The sequence below is a fragment of the Oreochromis niloticus genome, linkage group LG20 (assembly GCF_001858045.2).
Source record: "Oreochromis niloticus isolate F11D_XX linkage group LG20, O_niloticus_UMD_NMBU, whole genome shotgun sequence".
Classification (NCBI taxonomy): Eukaryota; Metazoa; Chordata; class Actinopteri; order Cichliformes; family Cichlidae; genus Oreochromis; species Oreochromis niloticus.
In genome coordinates this window covers 14421293-14446424 of record NC_031984.2, presented here as the reverse complement: position 1 = coordinate 14446424, position 25132 = coordinate 14421293, and the positions used below count along the sequence as shown (strand labels likewise).

General features: G+C 40.5%; 1 protein-coding gene across 1 annotated transcript in view; it reads left to right on the top strand.

The window, feature by feature from the left end:
* The window catches only part of plxnd1 (plexin D1), a 72222-nt gene that overhangs the window by 18507 nt on the left and 28583 nt on the right, over positions 1-25132 (top strand). Inside the window, exons 6-13 of the mRNA XM_005448703.4 lie at positions 1878-2055; positions 2315-2423; positions 11099-11198; positions 12572-12670; positions 14245-14334; positions 14645-14753; positions 15864-16021; positions 19512-19657. Coding sequence (XP_005448760.1) covers positions 1878-2055; positions 2315-2423; positions 11099-11198; positions 12572-12670; positions 14245-14334; positions 14645-14753; positions 15864-16021; positions 19512-19657 — 989 coding nt within the window. The remainder of the gene's footprint in view (positions 1-1877; positions 2056-2314; positions 2424-11098; positions 11199-12571; positions 12671-14244; positions 14335-14644; positions 14754-15863; positions 16022-19511; positions 19658-25132) is intronic.

The following is a 25132-nucleotide window of genomic DNA, read 5'->3' as shown; positions in this document are numbered from 1 at the left end:
TTTTTTGATTAACAAACCAAACTGCGGGGATTTTCTAGTTTTACTGATCGGAAAAATTAGATTTAGTGGTTGAACGTTATGCTAATTAATTTATGACTTCACATACAAATCCAGTGTACTGGCTCAAATGTGACTATGACAGATGATATCATTTTCTTTTTTGCCTAATAAATAACAATATTATTTTTAGTTTTAACAACTTTTTTTTCACAGATTTCTAAAATATTTGTGTTTTCATGTGTTTATAACAGAGGTAATTAGTGCAAAATTACCTAATCACAAAATTAGGGGAAAAACTTCTTGAATTGATCATAACCTAGAAGCAACATATTTATTCTAGTAACTCCATTATAAATGCTCCAAAAAAGGTATCAACATCATCAAAATGGCAAAGAGGTCCAGTTCAGTGACATCTGTTAGCAGAGGAGACAAGCTTCATTTAAAAGACTGTATAGGAGCAAAACAAAGACACAGATACCTGGTAATTAGTGCTAATCAACACACTAATAAAGCACTAGAGTTTCACGCTCAAAAAACTGAAGCACTGATTTCTTTGCTGATCTGCACAGGCAGCCATAATATTTGTCAGATTTCATTAGCGATGGTTCAAAATGCACCAGCACCACATCGATTATTTATTTTTATATTTAGCTGTAACTAAAATGGGTGAAATGAAATGCCGATTAATAGTAAATAGTGTTTTGCTGCTGTGCAGACAGAAAAATATGTTTTATCAGTTATTTAAATAGTAATTTGCAGTGACTTTCCAATGTCAGCTTACTCTATAGTACTTGTACACTGTATTCGGGCATGTTTCCAATCACCTTTACCTTTACCAGTGTCTGTTGTATTAATGTAAAACACACATTTAACTCAACTTTCAAGTATACCTGAGAGCTAGTCAGGCTTCATTAGTGCCTTTTTTGCATTAATGATGAGCTTACCCATCAAAATCTTCACCCGTAGCTTTGCAGGTGTTTGTAAGTGGTATTTCATGGACCACTACTTTAATCAGACTTGGCAGGATAATATATCCTGGTTAAAAGAGTGACTGCGTCACCTGCTTATGGGGTATAGCTTCCAAACTGTTGTTTTCAGTGATTCTTAACAGTCATTATATCGCGTAACAAAAGATAACAATGTGATAATTAGCTCAGGGAAATTTGACACCTCAGATATAGTTGACCTTTAATTACAGATCATAATTGGACTTGACTCGGAGACGACAGGTCATTAATTGGTTCATTAATTGTGGATATTTGCTTGTAATGAGGGTCAGTGTGGCTGGTCCACCAGCTGCCACAGCCAAAGGCATCCTTCACCAACAGGAAACTCCACTCAAGGTTGTCTCCCCAAAAGCAGGAAGCAGCAGGCAGGAAGTCAGGGCCTTAGGCAGGAAATGATCAATTCCACTAAACAATGGAGAAGATTTTTAAGACATGTAAGCACATGCCGCCGGCTGCTTCAGTTCCTACCTGCTGGGCTGCAGAATATGTCATCTTGCTCCTTCCTCTCTGCTTAACAATCCTTGCCTGCTCCCACCATCCCGCCCTTAGTTTTCTCACATTGAAATCATTTAGCTGAAATTCAGTCATGTCAGTGAGGTGTTATGTTTCTCATTATACGTCTGTCATACTTCATCACATACCCAGATTTAGATGTGAATGTAGCACTGTGCCATCTGTTTCTTCATTGCACATTAGTTTCTTTATTTTTCTGCTTAAACTCTTGAACAAAGTTGAAGTAATGCCAACACCATTCGCTCTCTGTTAAGGAGTATTGGAGTCGGTGTTTGTGCGTTCGGGGGATTCAGGTTTCTAATTAATTTTGATGAAGACGAGCAGCTATTTATATTGCTATATGTGTTCTTGCCGCAGGATGTTGGCATCTTGATAAACGGCAGCGTTCCTGATCTGATTGGCTCCCGGGTGGAGTGTGAATACGAGCCCGGGGTTTCTACAGTCGCCACGGTGCACCTGGACTCCGGTCCCTCTCAGATCCAAACCTGCCCTCTCCTCGCTCGAAATCGCTATCAACCAATCCTCCCTGGCAAAGGTGAGACTGCAAACAGGCAACCATTTGGATTTTTTTTTTTGCTAAGCTGCCAGCCATGTTTTCCACACATTTCAAGGACAGTTATGGTATTTGATTCATTTTTTATACGAACAAATCCAATTTCCCCTTTCATCTCTTCAAAAAGCAGCAAAGTCGGTGTAACGTCAGGATGTGCTATTGTCTAGTTTGTGTTATGAGGGCGATATCATCTTCAGCGGTTGTCACATACGCTGTTGTGTACATTCTTTTGTTTCTTCAGATCACCTGACGGTTTCTGTGGCGATAAAAGTAAATGGCACATCTGTGGTATCTGGGAGCTTCATCATCTATGACTGCGAGAGGACTGGAAGAATACATCCGAAGACACCGTGAGTCACACTTTTAATATCACTTTGGTTTATCTCAAATTCTTGATTTAACCAGTTGGTGATGCGTTCACACGCAGTCACATTTACATTGATGCAGTGGTGCAATTTACATTTTCTCAAGTACTGTACAATTTTCAGGAATTATAGTTTATACTACTTTATATTTATTCCTCCTCTACATTCTTTATGCAACCCTTTGCATTTCAACTTTCACCAGATTTAGACACAAAATACTAGCATGATTAGGGTTTTCATGTAAATTAAACATATGCTATGTTAGTGCATTGTTAAGGAGAAAATCAGTGTCTCCATGTCCTTATGACTTACAAAAAAGCTGCTTACTTGTGATCACTTTTGCTATTTCACATACTATTATCTATTTAAATAAGTATCTGGATATGAATATTGAGCATCTGCATTTGGAGGACATGATTATTGGGAGCTCAGGCTTTTGGTTCTGTTTGCTGTCCATATTGACCAGTCATGTTTGATCAGGCAGCTAAACAGTTCATTTAACCTCCCGAGCCTCCTCATCCTCACATGGTGAAATTTTATTTGAGTTTTTCTACATCTAATACTTAATACTACTTCATACTACTTTTTTTTAAATTACTTCCAGTCAAAGATTATGCTTATTTTTTCAGGTTCAACTTATTAGGTCTGCTATACCTCAGAGAAATTAAAAATCCATCCAAAATAAAATTTTGGCTTGCAGGATGTTGTAGCGTAATTTGCAATCTTGAAACCATGAACTATCATGTGACGATGATAAATCATTTTTATTAACTTTTGAACTGTGCAAAAGTTTTAAACTAACCCTCATTTCTTTTAAGGAAAGTGAAAAATAGGGTTATTGAAACATGTGCAAGCATACATGGAAATACAGTTTATAAGAAAAAAATAGAGTGTTAATAATTCTTGAAAGTCAGTAGAGGGCACAACCACCTGGACTCTCTTAGGCAAGCTTTCTTGTAATTTCTTCAAGTAGTTCTCCAGGCTTCTCGCAGGACATTCAAAGATCTTCTTTCAGCGTTGGCTGTCTTTTGTTTCATTCTCTGTCAAAATGATCCCACAGGGCTTCATATTGCTTTGTGTTGAGTTTGAGGTAGATATGCCAAGGTTTTGGGTAATAGCTCTGACGGTACAAAAATACTATTTTATGCCTGTCAAATTGTGTTATCTTTGGCATTTTTCACAGACGAAACTAAAAAAAAATGGGAGCAAATTGTGTTTTGCAACAGGCTGTTAGTAACAAAGTGCTTAAAGATACAATTACCTGGTCACTAAATTGCCTCCCTGGAAGCAAAATATGAAAAAATGAGGGGTAGCTCATTTTGCACAGCAACTTGCAGTCTCACAAAATGAACCATGCACAGGTTCTGTGTCCAGTAGCTCAGATATCTGTAAGTTGTTAGCAGTTCCACCAAAGAGTTATTGATGTTTTTTAAGATAACTGTTTGATCATTTAAATTATTCAGTGTTTTACAAAAAAAGTCAAACACGTGAATAGTTCTCTTCTTCTTTGATACCAAATTATGTGTTACTTAGCTCTCACGAGTTCTCAGACAAGACTGCTGAACCGTATAAACAGCTGAAACTAAGTTCACCTGGAAGGTAGAATAATAAAATGCTATTAGGCTCTGATGCATCAGTAATGGTCTAATAATGAAGCAGCTTAATAGTGTGCCACTCACAGGGGGACACATTTCTCCATTATGAGGTCTTTTGACTTAATTTTGCTCATAATATTTCTTTAATTTGCACAATTATTGCATTAGATGAGATCCTTTGAGTAACAGAGTATTATTACTTTATATTGATGCTTTTACTTAAATAGTGTATCGGCTGCTTCAATATGCAATACATTTCCTCAAAACAAACCTTTAATGTTAAATAAATCCCAGTGAAATACAATTATAGTGATCTCACAACAGCAAATGCTAGCCACCTTCCATCCCCAGCCACTCCCTCTCATGTTTTTCCCCTGTCCTCTGTTTAGGCCTCAATACTCTCGACGTGTCTTCAAAGGCTTATTGTGTGTTTCGCTTGCTCCAGGTTTCCCAGTACAGGATCAAATGTGGGATTAATATGCTGTAAACATTAATCCAAAGGAAATTAGATATGTGTGTCTGGCAGATCATGTCAGTGTTTGTTTATGTGAAAGACTGTGACTTGTATGGCCCGGTTACTGGGAGGGTTTACTCATATCTGGAAGCAATCCAGCTGGCTTCCTCCTGCATGTTGGACCATGTCAGAGGATCCGCTCTATCTGATGGGCAGATCTCAGGTTTAGAGGGGCATCTATGTGTGTGTGTGTGTTTGTCTGATTCCCGGAGATTGAAAAGGCGTTTGATTTGTCCCTTTTGTTCACTTTTTGAAAGCAGTTTCGAGGTGTGAACGCTGCAGTTGCAGGTACGTGTGTGCAAGACTGCACCCAATATGTGCGTGTGGCCTCGGTGCTCGGTGAGGTCCAGGAGTGTGAAATTAGATGGTGGTTTGTTGAAGGTGATAATGAGCAAAGTGCCATTCTCACAGGATGAGCATTCTGCTGTAATGTGCGGAACTGCTATACTCTATCTGATTTTAATCACTGCATGCTGTTTTGTTAATAATCCCTAAAGAGCCACTCATTCTCAGGGAAACCGGATAGTAGAGGGTCTTTGTTTTACGCTTTATGAAAAAAGCCATCACTCAGGTTTTTCTTATGTTATTAGATACTGACATCTGAACGTCTGTGCAAACCATCAGTGTCACGCAAGCACCATTAAAAGTGATTTACTGCAAAACTTATTCTCATATTAGAAAATCTGTCCTGTGCTGTGTCATGCTACTCGTGTGGAAGCAAAATTACATTTCTGCAAGGTGTCAGTGGAGGGTATTTTATTCCAATTCATTATTAATACACTATGCAAAACAAAGTGAGACAATATCCCCTGTGGCATTCTGGCTCTTTGTGGTAATGCCAGACTGATGTGATCAAAAATAAACTGATTCTTAGTGCTGCAAAGAGCTAATTATCTGCCAATCTGCTAATTGTTTTCTTGAATAATCAATTACTGATTTGGTTAATGAAGCGCAGAAGCGTGAGTAAGTAAACTTTATTTGTGTTGCACTTTTTGAGACAAAAAACAGACACATGGTGCTTCACAGAAGTGTCAATAAAAACCGATGAACACTATAAAGCACAAGCTTTACAACCCAAACGCTGATCTAAACAGATGAGCTGCCTTTAAAAGAAACCACAGAGTCAAGTGGCACCGTCTTCCCTTTGCATTTGCAAAAAATTCAAGGAATTATAAAAGTTGCCGCAGTAAAAGGCAAAAACAACACCATATCTGAACTATTAAGAAGCAGGAACCTGTTGATGTTAGATTATTTTGACAGAACTGTAATTTAAGGGATTAATCATTTACCAAAATAGCCACCCAATAATTTTCTCTTGATGAACATTTCAATCTAATTAATTGAGTTTTTGTTTCAGGTTTAGCAAGTTCAGTGAATTAGCTGCCATATTTATTATTATAAGCTTTAATTGTCTTTGTTCAAAACATAACACTGTTTAGCTGGGAGCGAGAAAAAAATCAGAATAAAGGCAAAGGAAACAGAGGCACATCTGCCAAACATTTTACATTGTCTTCAGTCAATAATCAAAATATATTAAATAGTAAAAAAACACCTCAGAAAACAGATTTAACCCTGGATAGCGTAACCACAAAACAAATGCTAGGATTTCTTTTCATATTCATGATAAGTGGTAGGTGGTTAAATAGTATTGATGCATTTTTATTACTCTGTACAAGGCTGAGACTGTAGGAGCCGTACAAGAAATCCATTAGTTAGTGGGTGTAATTTAAGCCCGGCACCTTGCATGATTTGCATTCCCATTTCTTTCTCCCTAGTCTGTCCCAACTCTTTGGTACTCTTCCTCCTTAATATAATCTCTTATCAGAAGGACGCAAAAAAAAATCATAGTAAACCAATCTCATCTGAGGTCATGAGTGTACCGCAGTGACAGCTGTCCTTGAAAGACTGCCAGTTTTGAGCTCCAGTGTGTAAAGCCTGGATCTAAAACACATGCTAGAAAGTCAGGCTTAATAGCATATATGTGACAAGAAATATTTAGCCAACGCTTGCAATAAAGAGTATTACTGAAAGTATAAAATCACTTGTGCAATACCGTCTGTGGTTTATAAAGTACGCAAAAACACAGCTGGTGATGTTATACTTCCTCTTAAATGCACAGCAGAAAGCGTGTGTTGCAACCATGCCAAAACCTGCCAAACACATGACAGTGTCTAAATAAATGTATTATTAAGTTGCATGCAGGGTAATGTAGCAGAGCTAGAGCTTGACCCATGCTAGTCACCTAAATTTAGAATATTAGAATAACTGATGACCACAAAACATTAAATAAACATGATCTAATGAATCAGGTTAAACTTCTTCAGGGAAAACATTAGCCATTTATCTCTTAAACAGAAAACCACTAGTATATTAGTAAGGTAAATATAGAAAGCATTTTATGTTTTATATTATTATTTTGACTTCAGCTTTAAGAGGCCTTTATTATGAGATTGACGAGTTGACTTAGTTTGCTTATTTTAAAGAATGTGTGGTTGCGTGCGTGTCAGCGCCCGAATGTTTTTAGACAGTTTTTCCTCGACACTTTCAAAATGGTCACCGGGCAAAGTGTTAATGACAGCCAGACCAGGCATTCCAGTCTCACCACACAGCCCAGAAGGACAAACACCTATCGTGCTCTCTCGCTCTCATTGTCTCTCAGCCACGCTCTCACTCTCAAACACACACTCTCCCGCTGCTGTATTTGCTTTTTGTGTCTCAAGTTTTGGGCATGTCTCTTTCTTGCTTCTCTTTTTTTTCTCTCTCTGTCTCTCTTGCCATTTGCTCCCCCCTCGCCCCCCTTTCTCTATCGTCCCCCCCTGAAACTGATCTTTTCTTTCAAACGTATTTCTCTTTGACAGAGATGTGATTGAGGATGTGTGTTTAACCGCTGTGTCCACTGAGGCCCTGAGAGTGCAAGCCTCACTCTTTATTTGTGTGTGTGGTCATTATGAGTTGGGGAGGGCAGTTTCACAGGGTATTTACTGTCAGTGTTAGATGAAGCGGAGAGAGTGTGTGTATGTGAACAATCCTTGTGTGTCAGTCTTAGTGTGTGTGTGTGTGTGTGGTGGTTTATAGGTGTTTTAGTAGGACAGAAAGGGAGTCAGGGAAAACAGAAACTGTGCAGCTGATAAGAGCCTTGAGGGGTCCGTCTGCTTTTAATCAGAACACACACGTTTCAATTACATATCTACATCCTCTTGCACCCACTTCACTCCGCCCAATCTAGAAACTCCCTTAGAGTGCTGTTATCACTGGAGGCACTATCATTCCTAGTGTGGGACATCTGTCTCTTCCCAGAGGCAGCACAGTGACTCACACGTTACTCATGCTCATAATGTGCAGTGGAGATGTTCCAGTTTAGGCACTTCGTCTGAAAAGACATATTTCTACTCTGTACACAGAAAGCAACAACCTAATATCCACATATCCACAAACACTACCCTGTATCATCTCGACTACATGTTAAATGGTCTCAAAACTAAAACTGCTTCATATCTAAATATCACTGTTCATTCTTACACTGGACCAAGAAAGGCTGTGGTAGCAAAATTGTCATTGGTATTTTTGCATATAAATCAGCTTTTCATTTCTAAGAGAAATTTCTATTTTGAAATATAGCATATTTTTACCTTGATATGTAAGATATACTTATATTATCTTTTGCGCCCCTGTTCTGATCTATTATTGTACAAAAAAGTGCACCCTGTGCAGAAGCAGTGTGTGGGGAATTAAACACACCCCATGATTTAACAGCTTGTGGAACCAATAACTTTGTAACTTGAGGGTTTGTTATGTGGTTCTGAATTCAGCCCCAGTGTGACCTCACTAACCAATCAGAAGCCAGGAAATCCTAGACTCGGGTAAATGCAGGAAAACCAACTAGGCAAATTCAACACATAATTATTACAGCTTTGAAAGTGCAGGTGTAAACATTCAAATATGTAAACATGTAAATATCAAAACATGTAGCTATCAAATATAAATGAAAATGTGTACATAAACTTTAAGCCTCATAAACAGATCTTTGTATATCAAATGAAACGTGAATTTACCTCTAAACTTTACAACTTTAAGTAGTTGCTTTCTGTACAACTTTATTAGTCTCTCACACTGTTTTGGAGGAATTTAGGCTCTTTACAATGTTGTTTCACTTCATTAAGGTGTTACCATTTATGCACAGCTCTCTTAAGTTGCTGCCTCAGCATTTCAGTGTAGTTGAGGTCTGGGCTTTGACTGAGCCATTGCAACAACTATCCAGCGATTCTGTTGTAAATTTGCTGCTGTGCTTCAGACAATTGTCCTATCGCATGGCCCATATTTGGCTAAGCTTTATCTGGTGTACAGATGGTCTCACATTTGACTCTAGAATACTTTGGTATAAAGAGGACTACATGATCAAATCATCTACCCTTCACCACCATACTTGAAAGCTTGTATAAAGTGTTTGTTCTGATATGCTGTGTTTGGTTTTCACCAAATGTGGTTAAACATCTCCTCTCTGGTCAGGACATTGTTCCAGGAGTCTTGCGGTTTGCTCAGATGTGAGTTTACAAACCTACGTTGTGCTCCCATGTTCTTCGTAAAGTAGAAGAGGCTTTTACTCTTCCAAACAAGCCATACTTGTTCAGCCATTTTCTAATTGTGCCATAATTAACTTTAACATTTAACATCCTAACTGAGGCCTGTAGAATCTGTTGGTCCATGTCAGTCCAATTTGCTGGGACGTCCACTCCTGGGAAGACTTGCAACTGCCTTGAATGTTTTCCATTTGTGAATAATCTTTCTCACTGCACAATAATGAGCTTGAAATTGTTTGGATATTACCTTATAACACATCCCAGATTGATGGGCAGCAACAGTCACTTCTTTAAGATCATTGCTCATGTTTCCTCCTTGACATTGTGTTAACACACACCCACCAGAATGAACCAGACCAGCAAAAACTCTACCAAAGCTTCTGCTTTTTATAAGAAGCGTTCACACTTGCTGGTGATCAGTTAGTCGAGTACATTTGATTAGCAGAACTGCATTAGCAGTGAGGATGTGTTAGTTTCTCGCACTACTACTACTTCTGCATTTGTCTTAAATATGTATGATGCAGTTTAATATGTTGTGTGCTGTGGTTCATCTCAGATTGTAAACAACCAAATTTAAAATCTGCTAAAGAATATTTTTATTATGCTTTGATATGTTAAAAAGCTTAGAATTGGAAGAGGGGATTTTATTCATACAGTGACTGTAAATAGTTTACTTTGTTAATCCCTAAAACGAAACTGCAATGTTGCAGCAGCAAATACACACAAATACACCACAAAAGTAGACATAAGGCCAAAAGAGCAAGAAAATACATACATGCAAGGTACTAGAGTCCTAAAAAGTAATAAATAAATACATGTATAAAAAACAGAATGTATAAAGAATTTCAGATATTTGAGATACTTCTACTGTACAATAAACTTGGCTGGAGTGTGCAAATAAGCTCAAGAGTGATTGTGCTGTGTGTTTTTATTCTCCTTACACTTTCTAACTGCTCTACCTTGTGTGCATGTGTGTGTGTGTGTCTGTTATCCGTAAGCTGATTTGTGTGAAAAACTGTTCACAAATATAAAGCCCTTTCATTTTTTTCTTCTTCTCTAAATTAGAATCCATTCCTCGTGCTGCTGTATTCTAAGTATACAGCCGGAGGAAGCGTATATGTGCATAAACTACTTTGCCCATTTTCATCACAGTAACACAATGTGTTTTAATAGTTGCTTGACAATTTTAAAAATAAAACAGGCTTTGCAAACACTGGCAGCATGTGCAAGTATGATAAATGTATTGTTGACTTTGTTCTTTTCACCAGAATTCTTGACTTTAACAATAATACATATATATATAATACCAGACTAATGCCAGACTGATCATTTCAAATTCAACCAAGGTCCAGCAGATAAAACCTCTCTATAAGCTCTGGCCAGCCAAATCTTATTTCACGTAGACAGACATCTTCAGCTGTCAGACGAGTCACGCCCACCCAACAGTTTGCAAGTGCTGTGCATGTTTAACCTGTGCATGTGGGCTTGTCTCAGATCAGCGGGTATGAATTGTATAGACTCTACAAGCTGCTGATGGTTTTAGTTGCCAAAATATCTTCACGTAGGCAGTGTAACACTCAGACTTGATCTCACAAAGATATAAATACAAGCAACAGCATGCTCACACACACATCATCATTTACCAGTCTGAGTGTTTATTGAGAAGCGCTTTGTTTCATCTCAGCAGATTTGGCCCTGCGTGACCTCTCTGCTGGCTGTGTTGTAACTGTGGAATGAATGCATCTGAATGTGACTAATCATTACTTCCTTTTATTAAAGCTAAACTTTGATGCCTGTAATCAGCTCTGTCTCTCTGCGCTCCTCTCCAAATGAATCACAAACCAAACTTTTGAAAAACACTCTTCGCTGAATGGGAGTAGATCACAGGGAGTAATTGTACGGAGGCGAAAACAGGCCTGATTTGGCAATATTTTGTCCTCGTTTCTCAACTCTTTCTGTGTATGTGTGTCACAGATGTATGAGCTGCCTGAGCACAAGGTGGAAGTGTTACTGGGACCAAAACAGCCACCTATGCGTCTCCAGTAAAGATGACGCAAATCAAAACCTGCTTGAGGTGAGTAATGTGCCTTTAATCCACCAATCAAATGCCTTGAGGAGCTCATGATATTAAGTTTTCTAGTAATCAGAGCCTCGGTCGTAATCCAGACTCCACTGTCCAAAAACACTAAGTGTTCTGTAATGGTCTGAGTCCAGACGGGTTAGGCAAGAGTAATGATGTGGTAATTCAGTGTGATGTTACGAGTGTCACAATTACACTACGTACGAATGTGGAAACCAGCTATAAAGTCTCAGAAGGGTTTGGTTTTAGAAACTCAGACCAGGCATCTTAAGTTTCTGTTTTTGAAATGTTTGTCTGAGAGGATAAATGGAGTCGCTGTGCTTTGATTTGGGCTGGAAGTAATTTGACTGTTTGCTTGATACCAGCGAAGAGTTAAATTAACGCCTACATTTTCCACCGTAGGTTTCTATAGCCCTTTATTTTGCAGCTTGCCTGTACAGCACAAATGAAACTGTATGTTTGCCAATGTCAACTCCCGTAGGGTGTAAAGTATTTTGTTAAAGCAAACAAATCATCAAATCGTGTAAAATGTTTGGCACAAGAGTACGAAATGGCTGTAAAAGTGTGAAATTTATCTAAAACTTCAAGTGTAGCATTGCTTAAGCCAATTAAAGCTCCCCAGCCACTGTCCTTTTGGACATAATCCTGACATTATCAAGGCCTTCGAGGTCAGCCACTGTATTATTTCTGTCCCCTGTGTAAGTTTTTTGTGTAGCCAGATCCCATGGCCTGCTTGGCCCAGCAGACTTTGGCCCTCGGGGTACACACAACTGGTTCCAGTTAAATACAAGAGGATGTGACTCAGTCCTGTGGTCAGCTGCTGGTCAGCAGTGTTTAAGTTTTGTATGATCATGAATGTTTAACACTCGCCTTTATATCACAAGATCCCCAACAGAAGCAGACAACTGATGTAATAAAGACATCACAGCATTTTTTTTTTTCTTTTTGTACAAATGCAATAAATCCCAGTCGGGTGTGCTGTTTCAGATCCCAAGAAACTGATAAATAAACAAGCCAAGCACAAGAAGCTCTTAGTTTTTAAGCCGGTTTTTATAATTAAAATTTCGAGGCTCTTTTTAAACCTGAAAAAAGGTTTTTTGATGTAGGTCAGACTGACATGATGAGGTGGGTTTTTCCCATTCTGCTGAGCTCATCGCGCTGTCCGCTGGGTCTGCTTTTCTAATCCCTCATCATCTCTCTATTTGAAGCTGTTGTTGTTTCCTTTAAAGGAAGGCTTCACCCTCCCATTTCCTTCTCATACAGATAAACAGGACAGGTATTTTGAGGCACGGATGTGTGCATTGGAGCTATTGTTTTCTTTAACTCCTATATGTCACTTCCTGCCCCAACCTCCCTCTTCACCACAGAATGCCGCTTCCTGCCCCAGCCTGGTTTCCTCTGAGGTTCCTCCATCGCCATCAGGAATGGTCCAAGACTTCACGTTATCCCTCAGCAACATCCAGGAGGTATGACACACAGCCTCCAGCTATAGAGCTGGACTTGGACTTTGTCCAAATTGCGTGTTGTGAAAATGATTGGAATAAAACACAAGCATATGGTGTGTTTGCTTCAAGCTGAGTTAAACACAGATGGATATTTGTGTGCTGTGATTTGGGTCAACGAGTGAGTAAAACTGGAGTGATCTGCTTGTTGTAAGACGGAGATTAAAAAATGAAGAATGCGCGGTTGTCTTTATGCTTAGTTGCTCGCTGCTCAGCTGTCTGGGCCCACCGTGCCTCTGGTATCTAACCGTGACTCGCTGAGTTGTGTCTTTGTCAGCACAGCGTACAATGTGCAGTCGGTCTGAGGCAGCACGCACACACAGAAGGCAGCGGCTTTATTTTGCTTGGGCTCATTATAAATTCAGCTAGTCCTTCCAGATCAGTTGTTCAAACTCTTATTCTCATTCCTAATCCACATCGAGCCAGCCAGATGCAGATCCTGCATCCCTGATAAGGACACAACTGGTATCTGCTAAAAATTCCAGTGCTGACTGGTTGCCAGGCGTGGTCAGTCACACGCCTAACCCAGGCTGGCCTCTCAAGCCGTCTCCTGGTGTGTTGCTATGGTGACAGACATTGAGTCACATACCGCCCCCCCCCTTTTCACACACACACATACGCACGCACGCACGCACGCACGCACACACACTCTTCCTTAGGGCAGCGTGAATGTGATTGGTCATTCACGCTCTTTATTACGAAAGTTTATCCAAACTGACATTGTTTGACTAATGCCTTCAGATTGTCAACAAGTCAGCAGAGCAGGAAATGTTCTGCCAGTCAAATTCATTCTCCCCAAAACATCACCATCGCTCGGATCCTTCTGGGTTTTGTTTAGAATTTCAGTTTGGTTCCCACACTTCTCCGTAAGGACAAACCTAAAGGAAGTTTAAACACGGTCTCGCACAGCTTCTCTGAAACATTAATGAACAAGCAGGAGGTTACAAGTTTGTTTGCTGTTATATTAGTTCAGACCGAACATAATTCCAGGAAGCCTTTCAGTAGCATTTCATTGCAAGTCCCCCCCACCCTCACCCCCACAAAAAAAAAAAGAGCTTCTCTGGTGTCAAAAAGTACAGCGAAATAGCAGAGGCCTGGAGAGACTGAGTAAAGTAGACCAATTTAAGGTGGCTGGATTCACAGACAAATTACTTCTCCCACTTTAGGCACTTATCCTTTACTGCTCTTACCTATCTGAGCTTCTTTATGATCTTAACGTCACACATCTTGGCTCAGTAAAACTCGGGGCTTTCATTTTGTGAAGAATGAATTCATATTCATTACTCTGACTCCCAGATGACTTGCTGAGATGTGGGAGTCCAGATGTTTATGAATATGAAATTTGAATAGATCACATTTTTCCTGGCAGGGACAATTATTGTGGGTTATTTCAGTTTCCTGGTTCTCTTTCCGAGTTGTCAATTGTTACCAGACAGTGATTGAGACAGTGAGAACAGCATGTTATTAGTTTTTTTTTCTGCTGTTTTTGAAATGCTTTACTTTTTTTTACACTTAAAGTAAGTGTTTTTGCGTAACAGAATGAGAAGCTGGAGTGTGACTTTGGAACAGAGCAGCGATATGAGGCCACATGGCTGAACAGCACGACTGTCAAGTGTAGTGGAGTGACGGTAAGTACAGACGATGACCTACCAGAAACGACTAGTGAGCGAGTTTGCCAAGTCTGAATAAACATGCTTTAAGCTCCGGCGCATCTACTGTGCATTTACTGGTTCAGTGGGTTCATTATTGTTAGGTTTAACGCTTATTTGTAACTTGTTTTTGATGTAATTATTTTAAACCCTTGTTTAAGAGTTGGCTAGAAACCCATGATTATCTAGAGCATCACTAAGTGGAAGCAAAATTACATACAATAAAGACATGAGAACATTGAGGACGTACCTGTTTTTGCTGATGCCGTCTTCCGCCCTGTCTATTTAGCTTTCCACTAATCAGAGGAGTCAGATTTACCACCTTAACCTGAGGAGGCGAGGAGCCTTTATCAGACACCGAGAGGATGTATTCATTGACAGCCCCCAGCCTATGAAAGGTAAGATATAAAAACCCATAATTATGTAGACATGCAGAAAAAAAATAAAAAGAAAGGAGTAGATGAAAACACTGCTCCATTACATTTGTTTGCTCACCTCTCATGTATTTGCAGTGTAATTACATCGCCACCACAACAAGAAAAAAGATGTGACATAGCTGCCACTGTTGCTCCCAGAATGCATTTCACCCATGCCCAGATGTGTTCTCATGAGATTGATGGGTTTTATTAAATCTGTAGAAAAATAAAGATTCCCTTACAGGGACAAACAGTGTGCGACTACCTTTCACTTGCAGTAATAGCAGTTTGTGTATTACAACACATAATTTGCCTACAACCAGTAATTTACCATGATGTTATATCCTGCTACCGTCTAATTACACATAATGATTGGAGAACATAGCGAGCTGCAATTTTAAGGTGTTATCAATGCCTCTCTCAAGCAATGTCCGCATGTATTGTAGCAAATATAGTTTGAGCTCCATGACAACAGTGAGATGATGAAAACTGACGTGTGTTGTTGAACTTGGCAGTGTTGTCTATAGTGCAGCTACAAGCCAGTTTTTGCCTATCCCAGTCCCAGATGTGCTGTTTGCAATCCATGTGTCTACCATGTGAACAACAGCCCTGGGCCACTGCCAGACACTCCGTGCTGTTAACAGGCAAGACGGTCGCTTTCTGAACATGCAGTGTCATCAAATTTTAAAATGGCACACACTTTATCACACACATACAGGCGTGCACGCACTGCAATATGCACACAGTCAGCTGCACAGATGCACATGCGGTGATACAAATGGGAGTTCTCACTGGGAGGCACACTGGAACATGAACGTAATCATCTGTTTTCCCTGGCTTTGTTCTCCTCCACTCCTCTAACTCTTTCTCCGTTTTTTACTGGTTTATTTTTATAGCTGTGAATATATCATCCTCTAACTCCTTATGCTATTTATTTAGGGCACGCAGCCCTTAGCTTCATAAAAGCTCTAAAAGAAAATACCTTGAAGAGTGTACATTAAGTTGACCAGTCAAGGCAAACAGAGTTCAGTAATGTTTTCTCACAGTAGTAATTGCCTCTATGTCTCTCCCTTATCTGTCATATTCATCTAGTGGAAATGTACAACTGTGGTGTGGGTAGCTCGGACTGTTCCCAGTGCTGGGGTCGGGAGGATCAGGGACACCTCTGTGGCTGGTGTGACAGCATCTGCAAGCCAAGGGATGAATGTCAGCCAATCAGGGATCAGTGTCCTAATCCTGAGATCCATGAGGTAAGATCGGGGGTTAAACGTGCATGACTTTGGGCCACAAATGCTTGCATTCATCCTCCTGCACCTCTCACACCTATGGTATTTAGGCCATGTAATGGTAAATCATGAGGTCACTCACATGGTGTGGAAACCCAGATTGTCTGTCAGTCCATGATCAGCTGCTAAGGTATTGTTTGAGCCTTATTAAAGCAGCTCATTCAGTGATAACACTAACAGTCACATAGCCACAGACCCCAGGAGACCCAAATGAGTCGACCTGCAATGACTCAGGAGGCCATGGGAACACCTTCTGCACCGTGTAACAGCTGTACATAAGCAAACCATGTGGACTGGGGCATGAAAGCTATGTCTGTAGGACCCTTTATGTATAAAACCACAAAGGCTAAAAGGAAAACAGATCAGAACCATGAGGGACTTGAGATTTTGCAACCACAACAAGAGAAAAACCGCACTGCTAAAAGGAATTAAGGAGTATTTATCTTACACGGGATCTGACTGCAGTCACGTCATCATGATTACTGCCAGGGTTTGCGGAGCTCATTTGCATGATCGTATTCATTTGTTTTTCCAACTGTAATGGGAGCCTGTTTAGAGTCATCTTCCAAGCCTTTTCTGCCGCTACCAAGCGTTATATCAGCACAGCTTTGGTAGGCGGTCATGGGAAGCATGGCTCACATGAGACTCAGTCGGCCTGAACTTCCTGTAGATAAAACCTGGTCGGCAAGCAGAACAAAGCAGGCGCGCAGACACACACTCTCTCACATACACACACGTAAGCCCACAATCTGTCACACAAATAGGCCATATTGAAGCATTCACGATTATCCTTCATTCTTTGTAGCTGTCAGCATACTGTGACTAACAGGATGCTCTGTGAGAGTCTAACTTATGTGGACTTCTTACATGACTGAAGTTAGCTGGGCTGAGATTCAGTATGTGTGGGTAGACTATTGTTGCAATACTCCCTGTCTCTCTCTCGCTCTCTCTCTCTCACACACACACACGCACACTCCTACTGGCTCTCTCAGGAGAGCAGGCTGCAGAGAGGATACTGGGGCTGTGGTTCGGTGGGGTGAGTGATGCAATGCTTTGGCAGCCGTGTTTTCCCAGAGAATCCACAGGGGTTAGAGCCCAAGTCCTCCAGCTTATAGAAAAAAAGCTCCACTCTCCCCAAACATTCAAACACACTCAGACTGCAGCAGCTCTTTTTTATATAGTCCTTGCGACAGTGCTGCTAAGATAATGAAACGTGTTTTTCATCGCTCTGGCTTTGTCACGTACAATCTCTGTCATAAGGTACTCACACCAAAATATCAATAATACAGAGGAGGATTTCATTATTCCCTAAACTTTGCCACTTAGCACCTAATTGAGAAAAATGCTCTGTTCAATTCATTGATGTAAGACAATGGAGACATTTATTATTATCTCCAGGGGCTCTTTATTTTCATGTAATACCTAGACTAGTTCAAGGAATTTAAAAAAAAATCCATTGATTAGAGGTACTTTGGCAACCAAAACAGGAACTGCAAAACAGTTCAGTCACAACATGAAAAGAAAAGAAACAGAAGGACTTGGGTGAGACCTAAATGGTTTGGGAGAGAGGATGGAGAGCTAGTTGGACAAAGACAGGGTGGAGAAGGGTACAGTATAGTGAGAAGCTTTTTCCTGTTTTTGTCCTCACGTCCTCCTTGATTAGTCTGATGCAGAGGAAGTCGAGTGAGGAGAGGAAGATGAAAGCTCTGACCTCAAAACAATCCCCCCACCTCCATCCCCCAAAAATGAAAAGGGAAACATGTGGATTTCATTAGGTAGCTGGTTTGTTTGGTGCAGGTTTAAATACACGCATGTACATTTGGAGCATGTTTCATTTGAATACGAGAACGTGGAGTAATTTTGTTTAAAAGCTCCAGCCTTCCTTCTGGAGCTTTTTGCTGAGGCACATTCACACCCTGTGATCTCCCAGGAGGCCTGGCAGAGTTTGCGCTGTAAATCAGGACTCACAGACTTGTAAGAGGTGTAAATGAACAGCATGCAAGCTGATGTTGCTGTCAGGTCTCAATGGCACCGCGGGGACGCACTACGCGCTATACGACGCATAGTGATAATAAATAACTGCATATTGCCGGCTGCTTTTCTGTGTTTGTCTGACATACTACAGTGTGTGTGTGTGCACAACTGCACGGACAAGCATTTATATGCTGTTTGTGGATTACATGTGTGTGAAAGAATGTGACGTTTTTGTTAGAGGAAGTATATATACTCGGTGTAAGTAGACACGGGGTGGCCACACTTAATGTCCGAAACCTTAATATAACCGCAAAAACATTTGCACCATTTCCTGCAGTGTAAATCTCACAGAAATACGGTAAGTAATGGGTTGGATTCCAACAGTTTGTTTTCACACCATAATAAAAGTACTACATTCACTCTTTTCTCAACCGCCTCCCGTTTTAGCTAGGAAATATATGGTTTATTTATCTGCGCTGTCAGTCTTGTGGGTTTCGAATTATTTGAATGCAGGGCCGAGCCTTGTCCTCTCACCTAGACCAAACAGAAGTGCTGTTTTCATTTTTCAGCTCAGTTTCTGACAGAGCCGGAGCCAGGCTAATAACACAGAGGGGTCACCGTGACCTCGGCTCAGCCAGAGGGACATCCAGAAAAGCATGCGCACTGCTGGGATAGCTATGCTACAGTGGCAAGATGATGCTAGATTGCTTCTGTCTGGGCGTTGGAGATGTTATCTGAGAAAGTTGAATTTTTCATGGCGACTGGAGAGGTGACGGTCCTCTTCTTTTCTTTCCTTGGCTCCAGAATGGAAAGTTAAGAGACCAAAGGCGAGGGCTGAAATGATGCGTGAGAGTATGCCTCTGAACAACAGCAGAAATGGGACTAAGGAATTTGACAGAGCAGACACAGGAAAACAGATGAAAGGGAATAGTGCTGTGCATTAATTCCCCTGTTGAGGCTTTGCTCTCTCACCACCACCATCAGCATTCACTTTCCTCTCGACAATCAGTCCCCTAAATTGCCTCCCCACTCATCCACCTTTCTGCTGTGCTCTACACCTCGGCTCTTCAGCCCTCACTTTCTCACTCTCTCTGTCTCTTGTGGGATGTGAAGGGGGCTCTTAGTCTGCTCTTTATTTGCATGTGCTGTAGAGGATTAGAGGCTGAAGAGTCTCAGACTACCGCAGTTAAGAGTCTGCTTTGTGTGTGTGTATACCTAAAGTGTGTGTCTATTCAATTAGATCTCAGTCTTCAGCAGAAGAACACTTACATGGGCCCTTATCTCTGTGTGTGTGCCACACTCCATGTCAGCATCAGAGACGGCACCTCTATTCTCCTAATTCTTTGTCATATTCATTATCGCCCATCGTTAGTGGAGTGTTTTTAGGGCGGTAATCTACTTATGAGCTCTAATTTATTGCCCAATTTCACTGCCTTTTACCCCCCTCTCATATTTTCTTTTTTCACTTTGTCTCTGACAGATTTCCCCTCTGAGTGGTCCAGTGGAAGGAGGCACCCTGCTGACAGTTCAGGGCAGGAACCTGGGCAGGAGGGCTAAAGCAGTGAGAGTCTCTATAGGAGATGTGAACTGTACTCTGCTGCCTCAGTTCTACACTGTCTCCACAGAGTAAGTTTTACAACATATAACTGAATTATGATTCACACGTTTGCAGCGTACGTCAGCCTCTCCCTGCAAATTTGCTTAATCATATCAGTTTGTCTCGTTTATATCTTTTATATATTTAACTACATTTCCCATTATCTGCTGTGTTGAAATAACAAAACTGAACTCATTGCCCTGTACACCAGCTATATAATTTTTTTTAACCCTGATGAAATACGCACCATTGTTGGTGTCAGGACTTGTGAGATGATAGCTGACAATTATCTGTCGTCATGGTGTTGTCATGGTAACCTAATAGGATTTCAGGCAGGTGAGCGTTCAGGTGGATGGCAGGCTGAAATACACACACACGGAGATCAAGTGATGGAAAGATTTCTCATTGTTACTGAAACACTCCTGACATGTACATCTCAGACATGAACACTGTGTGTGCTAAAACACCCTCGAATCAGATCATCCAGTCACACCTGCCTACTTTTATTGGATGGTGGAAGCTACCTCTATTACACTGGAACGTCTACAGCTGGGAAAAGTATGAGAAAGTAGTAAACGGGCCATGCTTTAAAAGATTTTGGGTAAAAAAAAAAATTAATTGGAAAAAGTTCTAATCCGGGTGGGAAAGAATATTTATGTAAGCATATTTATCTAAACAGACGCCATTTTCACACATCGACTGCAACATCAAACTTTTTTAAACATCACCTGTTATAGGTACACATGAGAATGCAAATGTATGATTAGAAATTAAGTCTTTAACACATCTATAGTCTTTATGTTGGCCTGCAATGGACTGGGCTGGTGCTTTTTATATTTAAAGTTCGCATTTTCTTTCTGTGCCTGCATGGGTTCTCTTCAGGTATTCTGATTTTGTCCACCACTCCAGAGACAAGCATGTTTTTGCATGCATGTCTTTGCTCCCCCACAGCCTAAAGTCTCTTAAGCAAGTTTCCTGATATTTTTTCAGTAGTTTTCAGGAATAGTTCCTTAAAGACATTCAGAGCTCTTCTTTAGATTACTTTTGTAAGTAACACCACTGCCTGACATACAGGCCCAAACCACGACAGAGCCTCTCTACTGACTTCCTCCATACATATTTTTGATAATTTCAACCAAATTTCAAACTTGGAATCAGTCTTATAGACTTCATGAGATTTGTTGCACTGATTTTCAGTCTAGTATTTCTGTAATTTGTCATAGCTCTGGAGAGGCTTCAGTGAACAGTAGCTTAATCAACTGGAGGTCCAGATGCATCTCTCGGGTCCTGTTTTTTTCCTATTTCTTGAGAACATGACTTTCAGATGCTGCTCATCTGCTGTAGATCATTTTGCAGGCCTGATACTTCTTCTGTTGTTCTCTACTTGTTCAGTTTCTTCAGATTTTTTAAGGACACACTACACATCACTCTCAGATACTTCCAGATATTTTCTGTCTAACATCGCTTTAGAAATCAGCTTGTTCTTGAAAATGTATTATTTTTTTGCCTGTCAAATTGTGTTACCTTCAATATTTTTGTAAGCCCAAATTTTAAAAAATTGACAAAAAATCATTTTTACAACCAACTTGTTGTAACAGAGTGTCTGAAGACACAATTTAAAATAGGCTCTTTGCTTTTTTATGCTCGAATGTCTCATAGGTCAGTGTTAAAATGAATAAAAAGCAACTAATGGGTAAAGAGAAGACTTTGAAAAGATTCACAAAGCTTGCTAAAAACATTACATTATAGTTTGGTTCCTTGGAAGCAAAATGTAAAGAAATAAGGGCAGACTTACATGTTTGCACAATAGGACTAAAGTTAAAAAAAAAAAGAAAGAAATGTAGGTAATCTCAGGGTGACGAGTTAGAAACAGTTAGCCCAGCAGATCTCTAGGTGTTGATAAAGGCTCGAAGCCAATTTAGCCACAAGTAGAAATATAAAGTACACCTGAGTCTCAAATTCTCAGAAAAAAGAATGCACTAAAAATGGTTTTATCTTTTCTTCTGCAAAATGTTTTAAATTTCTAGATACCCACAGATTAGCCAGAGCATATGAAAGTGATAGAGATGGATTCATTATATACATGCCAAATGTATAAAGGAAAGCAAAGTAAAAGTTTTTGATCCCAGGCCAGATAACCCTAGTTCAAACATCTAGGAGGTCGGGTGGAAAATGGTTTATTATTTGGCGTGCTACAAAGAAAAGAAATTCAATTAGACCATCAAAGCCAGCAGAGGAAATCCATACTTTTTAATTTGTGCTTGACCAACTTTTATTTAAAGACAATCCAAGACGGGGGCAGTTTATATAGTTCCTCTTGTTAATCACCATTACAGATGACTGTGACAGTGATTAGATCTGCTTCATATAGGTCCACCGATCATGAAATTAAAATACCAACTGTCCACGTGTGGCTCAGTTTTCATGTATTCATGAGGCTAATTTTCACAAATATTATTATGCAGCACACTTCTCATTTTAAATGGCTCCATCACCACCCCTCCAAAGCTCAGGAACCGTCACATTGTCACCATGGAGACAGAAGGAGCCCGACTCCGACTCGAGCAGAACTCAGTGAAAAGTCAGTAACTCGACAATTACATCCGAACTTTCATTCCGTATCTGTAATGTTCCTTGAATGGAACTGTTTATCTGGTCTTGCTCCACTGAAGCCAATCATTGTATTAAGACCAGTTCTAGGGTGACCTGCGGGTCTTACCTGTCACTCCAACTGCCTGACACATTCCCCCCAAACCACACATGTAGAAAACAACGAATCACGTTTCACTCCGGGATGAGCTCATCCCATGTTGTCATTCCTTATTGGCTCCAAAGGCTGGTTGTTGTGACAGCACATCGTCATTGCTGGAAGTGGCACTGACAAATCATAACACATCAGTGTGTCTGACAGTGTCAGCACATTTGACTTGCACAGACGCGCGCATGCATGGGAAACTCGACATTTTTCTACTTCTTCCTTGTGGGGCACTCCGGTGATTGATTAGTGATCCTGTCTCATCACCTTCACAACTTAATTTTGAGGCACAATGTAAAGCTATTCACACCACACCCCTGAAGCAGGAAGGTCTGCTTCAAATGCCCTCATTCATAAGACCTTGCCAGCCGTCAGTATCGCTCTCTTCATATACCCAGTCTACTCATAAGCATACACACACCTGTGCATGTGACCTCATTTACCAGGACTGTTGAGACAGGTGTCTGCCCGTGTGCTGAAAGGTGAAAGTTCACATCTGTGTGCCAAAAGGAAAATGTGCAGCACTGGAGAGGCTATGCTCTTCTCACCCGGTGTCAACATGTTAATTAATGGCACAGTCAGTCTAAGCACACCTCATTTATTGAAGTGCTTCACTTGATGTTTGGCTCAGGTCCTCCATGCTGCCCTCCCTTTTCATCATTTTCATACGAACCTCGAGTGGCCTTCGGTGTGTCCATTTAGCTCGGCCCCAGAAAACACTTGTATCCAGACACATACGGACTGGATTGTTGATGATTTTGCAGCCACTCAAGAGAAATGATTAGAGACATCTCAGTGCTAGAACAAATGTTGCCCTCCCGACTGTAATATCTCCACAGTGGGGCAATGCAGGAATGTGGAGCAGGGGTCAGCCCAGGCCCTGTGCGGTCCTGCAGGGAGTCTGCCTGTCCTTTGAGTAGGATCACACCACATCAACATCACATCCAGCATACACCCTCATGCACACACCACATTATCTGCATATCTTGCAAAAGTCTACTTCTATGTTTTTTTATCTGATTGCACATCGTTGGAACATTGGACACGTTGGTACATATCTAAAAATTAAACATGGAAGTGTTGCAACATGCATTGTGTATGCGGGAGGGTGCATAGTTTTCTTCTGCACTGTTTCATTTGGCACTGTGGGATATATAGCAAGTACTGTCACTGCTGCCACACTAGCTCTGAGAAGTTAATTGTCTCGTAACTGGCAAGAGTCTAATTTAGCAGAAGATTAAAAATAATTCATCTGAGTTAATTGGTGGAAATTTAATTATGCCATGAGAAGTTATTGTTATATACTTCGAGTGGAGCTGCATTGATTAGTCAATCAACAGGAAATTATTCCAAATTATTCAACATCTGTTTTGATAATTCTGTTAATTGTTTAAGTAAATTTTTGTAAGCAAAAATGGCAGCAGTTTCCTGGCTCCAGCTTCTCCAATGTGAAGATTTTGTTGGGCTTTTTTGTTTCTTTTTTTTTTACAGTGTTTTTTATCAGTGTAAAGTCAGTATATTACAGAGTGTGTTCAATGAGAGGATCCAAGCAATGGACAGTGTACAAGACAGGTGAAGAAGAGAGTTCAGGCAGGGTGGAGTGGGTGGTGACGAGTGTCAGGGGTGATTTGTAAAAGAAGGATAGCAGCCTGAGTAAATGGGAAGGTTTCCAAGAAGGCAGTGAGACCCACTATGATGTGTGGTTTTAAGATGGTAGTAATAACAAAAGAACAGGAGGAGGAGCTGAAGGTGGCAGAGTTTAAAAGGTTAAGAAAGGTTAAGATTTTCATTGGGAGTGACCAGGATATACAGGATTAGAAATGAGAGCAGGATGGCTCAAACTGAGTGGTTCAGAGACAAAGTTAGAGAGGCCACCATGCTGTCTAACCCTTGAAAAGGCAACTTAACCTGATGTTATAGACATTATAAGGGGTATTTTCCACTTAGGATTAAAGACAGTTTTAGAATATGTGAGAGTCACTAAAAAATAATGGGAATAATGAGGGACAGCTTAGATGGAGTAGGTTTGAAGGCAATGTTGAGATGTTTTTGACATGTTCAGATTGTGGAAGCATTGTGGATATGTTGGACAAAGGCTGTTCAAGATAGAATTGCCAGGCAGCGGGAAAAGAGGAAGACCACAGAGACACCAACTCCCACATGCAGGGGTTTGGTGTGACTGGATGACATGGATTGAGTGACATGGAGGCACATGATACACTGTGGTGACCCCTAAAAGGGGGCAGCCAAAAGAAGAAGATTAATATTTAGTGTATATATTATAGATTTGGACATGCTGGGACATTTTTTTGCTATTTTCTGACATTTTTCAACATGTCGCATCAAATATTTCCATTTCACATTTTGCCTTCATGGGTTTCCATCATACTTTAATGCGTTGGCTTATACAGCCATGAGAAAGTTTTCTAAACCCTTTCCTGAAACTATGAGACACACCTAGTTTCAGTTTGACTGACTTCATCATAGCATCTATCTGCTGAGAAAATCCTTTGTCTTGTACTTCACAGGAAAAAATGACTTTGTGTCTTTGCTGTGCAGAATTATCCTCAACATTATGGTTCAATAGCAAACATCATATAATATGATGTACTGTTTTGATAACAGTTTAGTTCCCAGCCTGAAGCTACCCTGCAAGTTGAGACTGATTCAGGCTCCAATTTCTCTTATTTCCCTCAGGCTTGATCCTGTGAATAGTCATGTTTCATTTTGTTTGTCCTTGTTTTTCTTT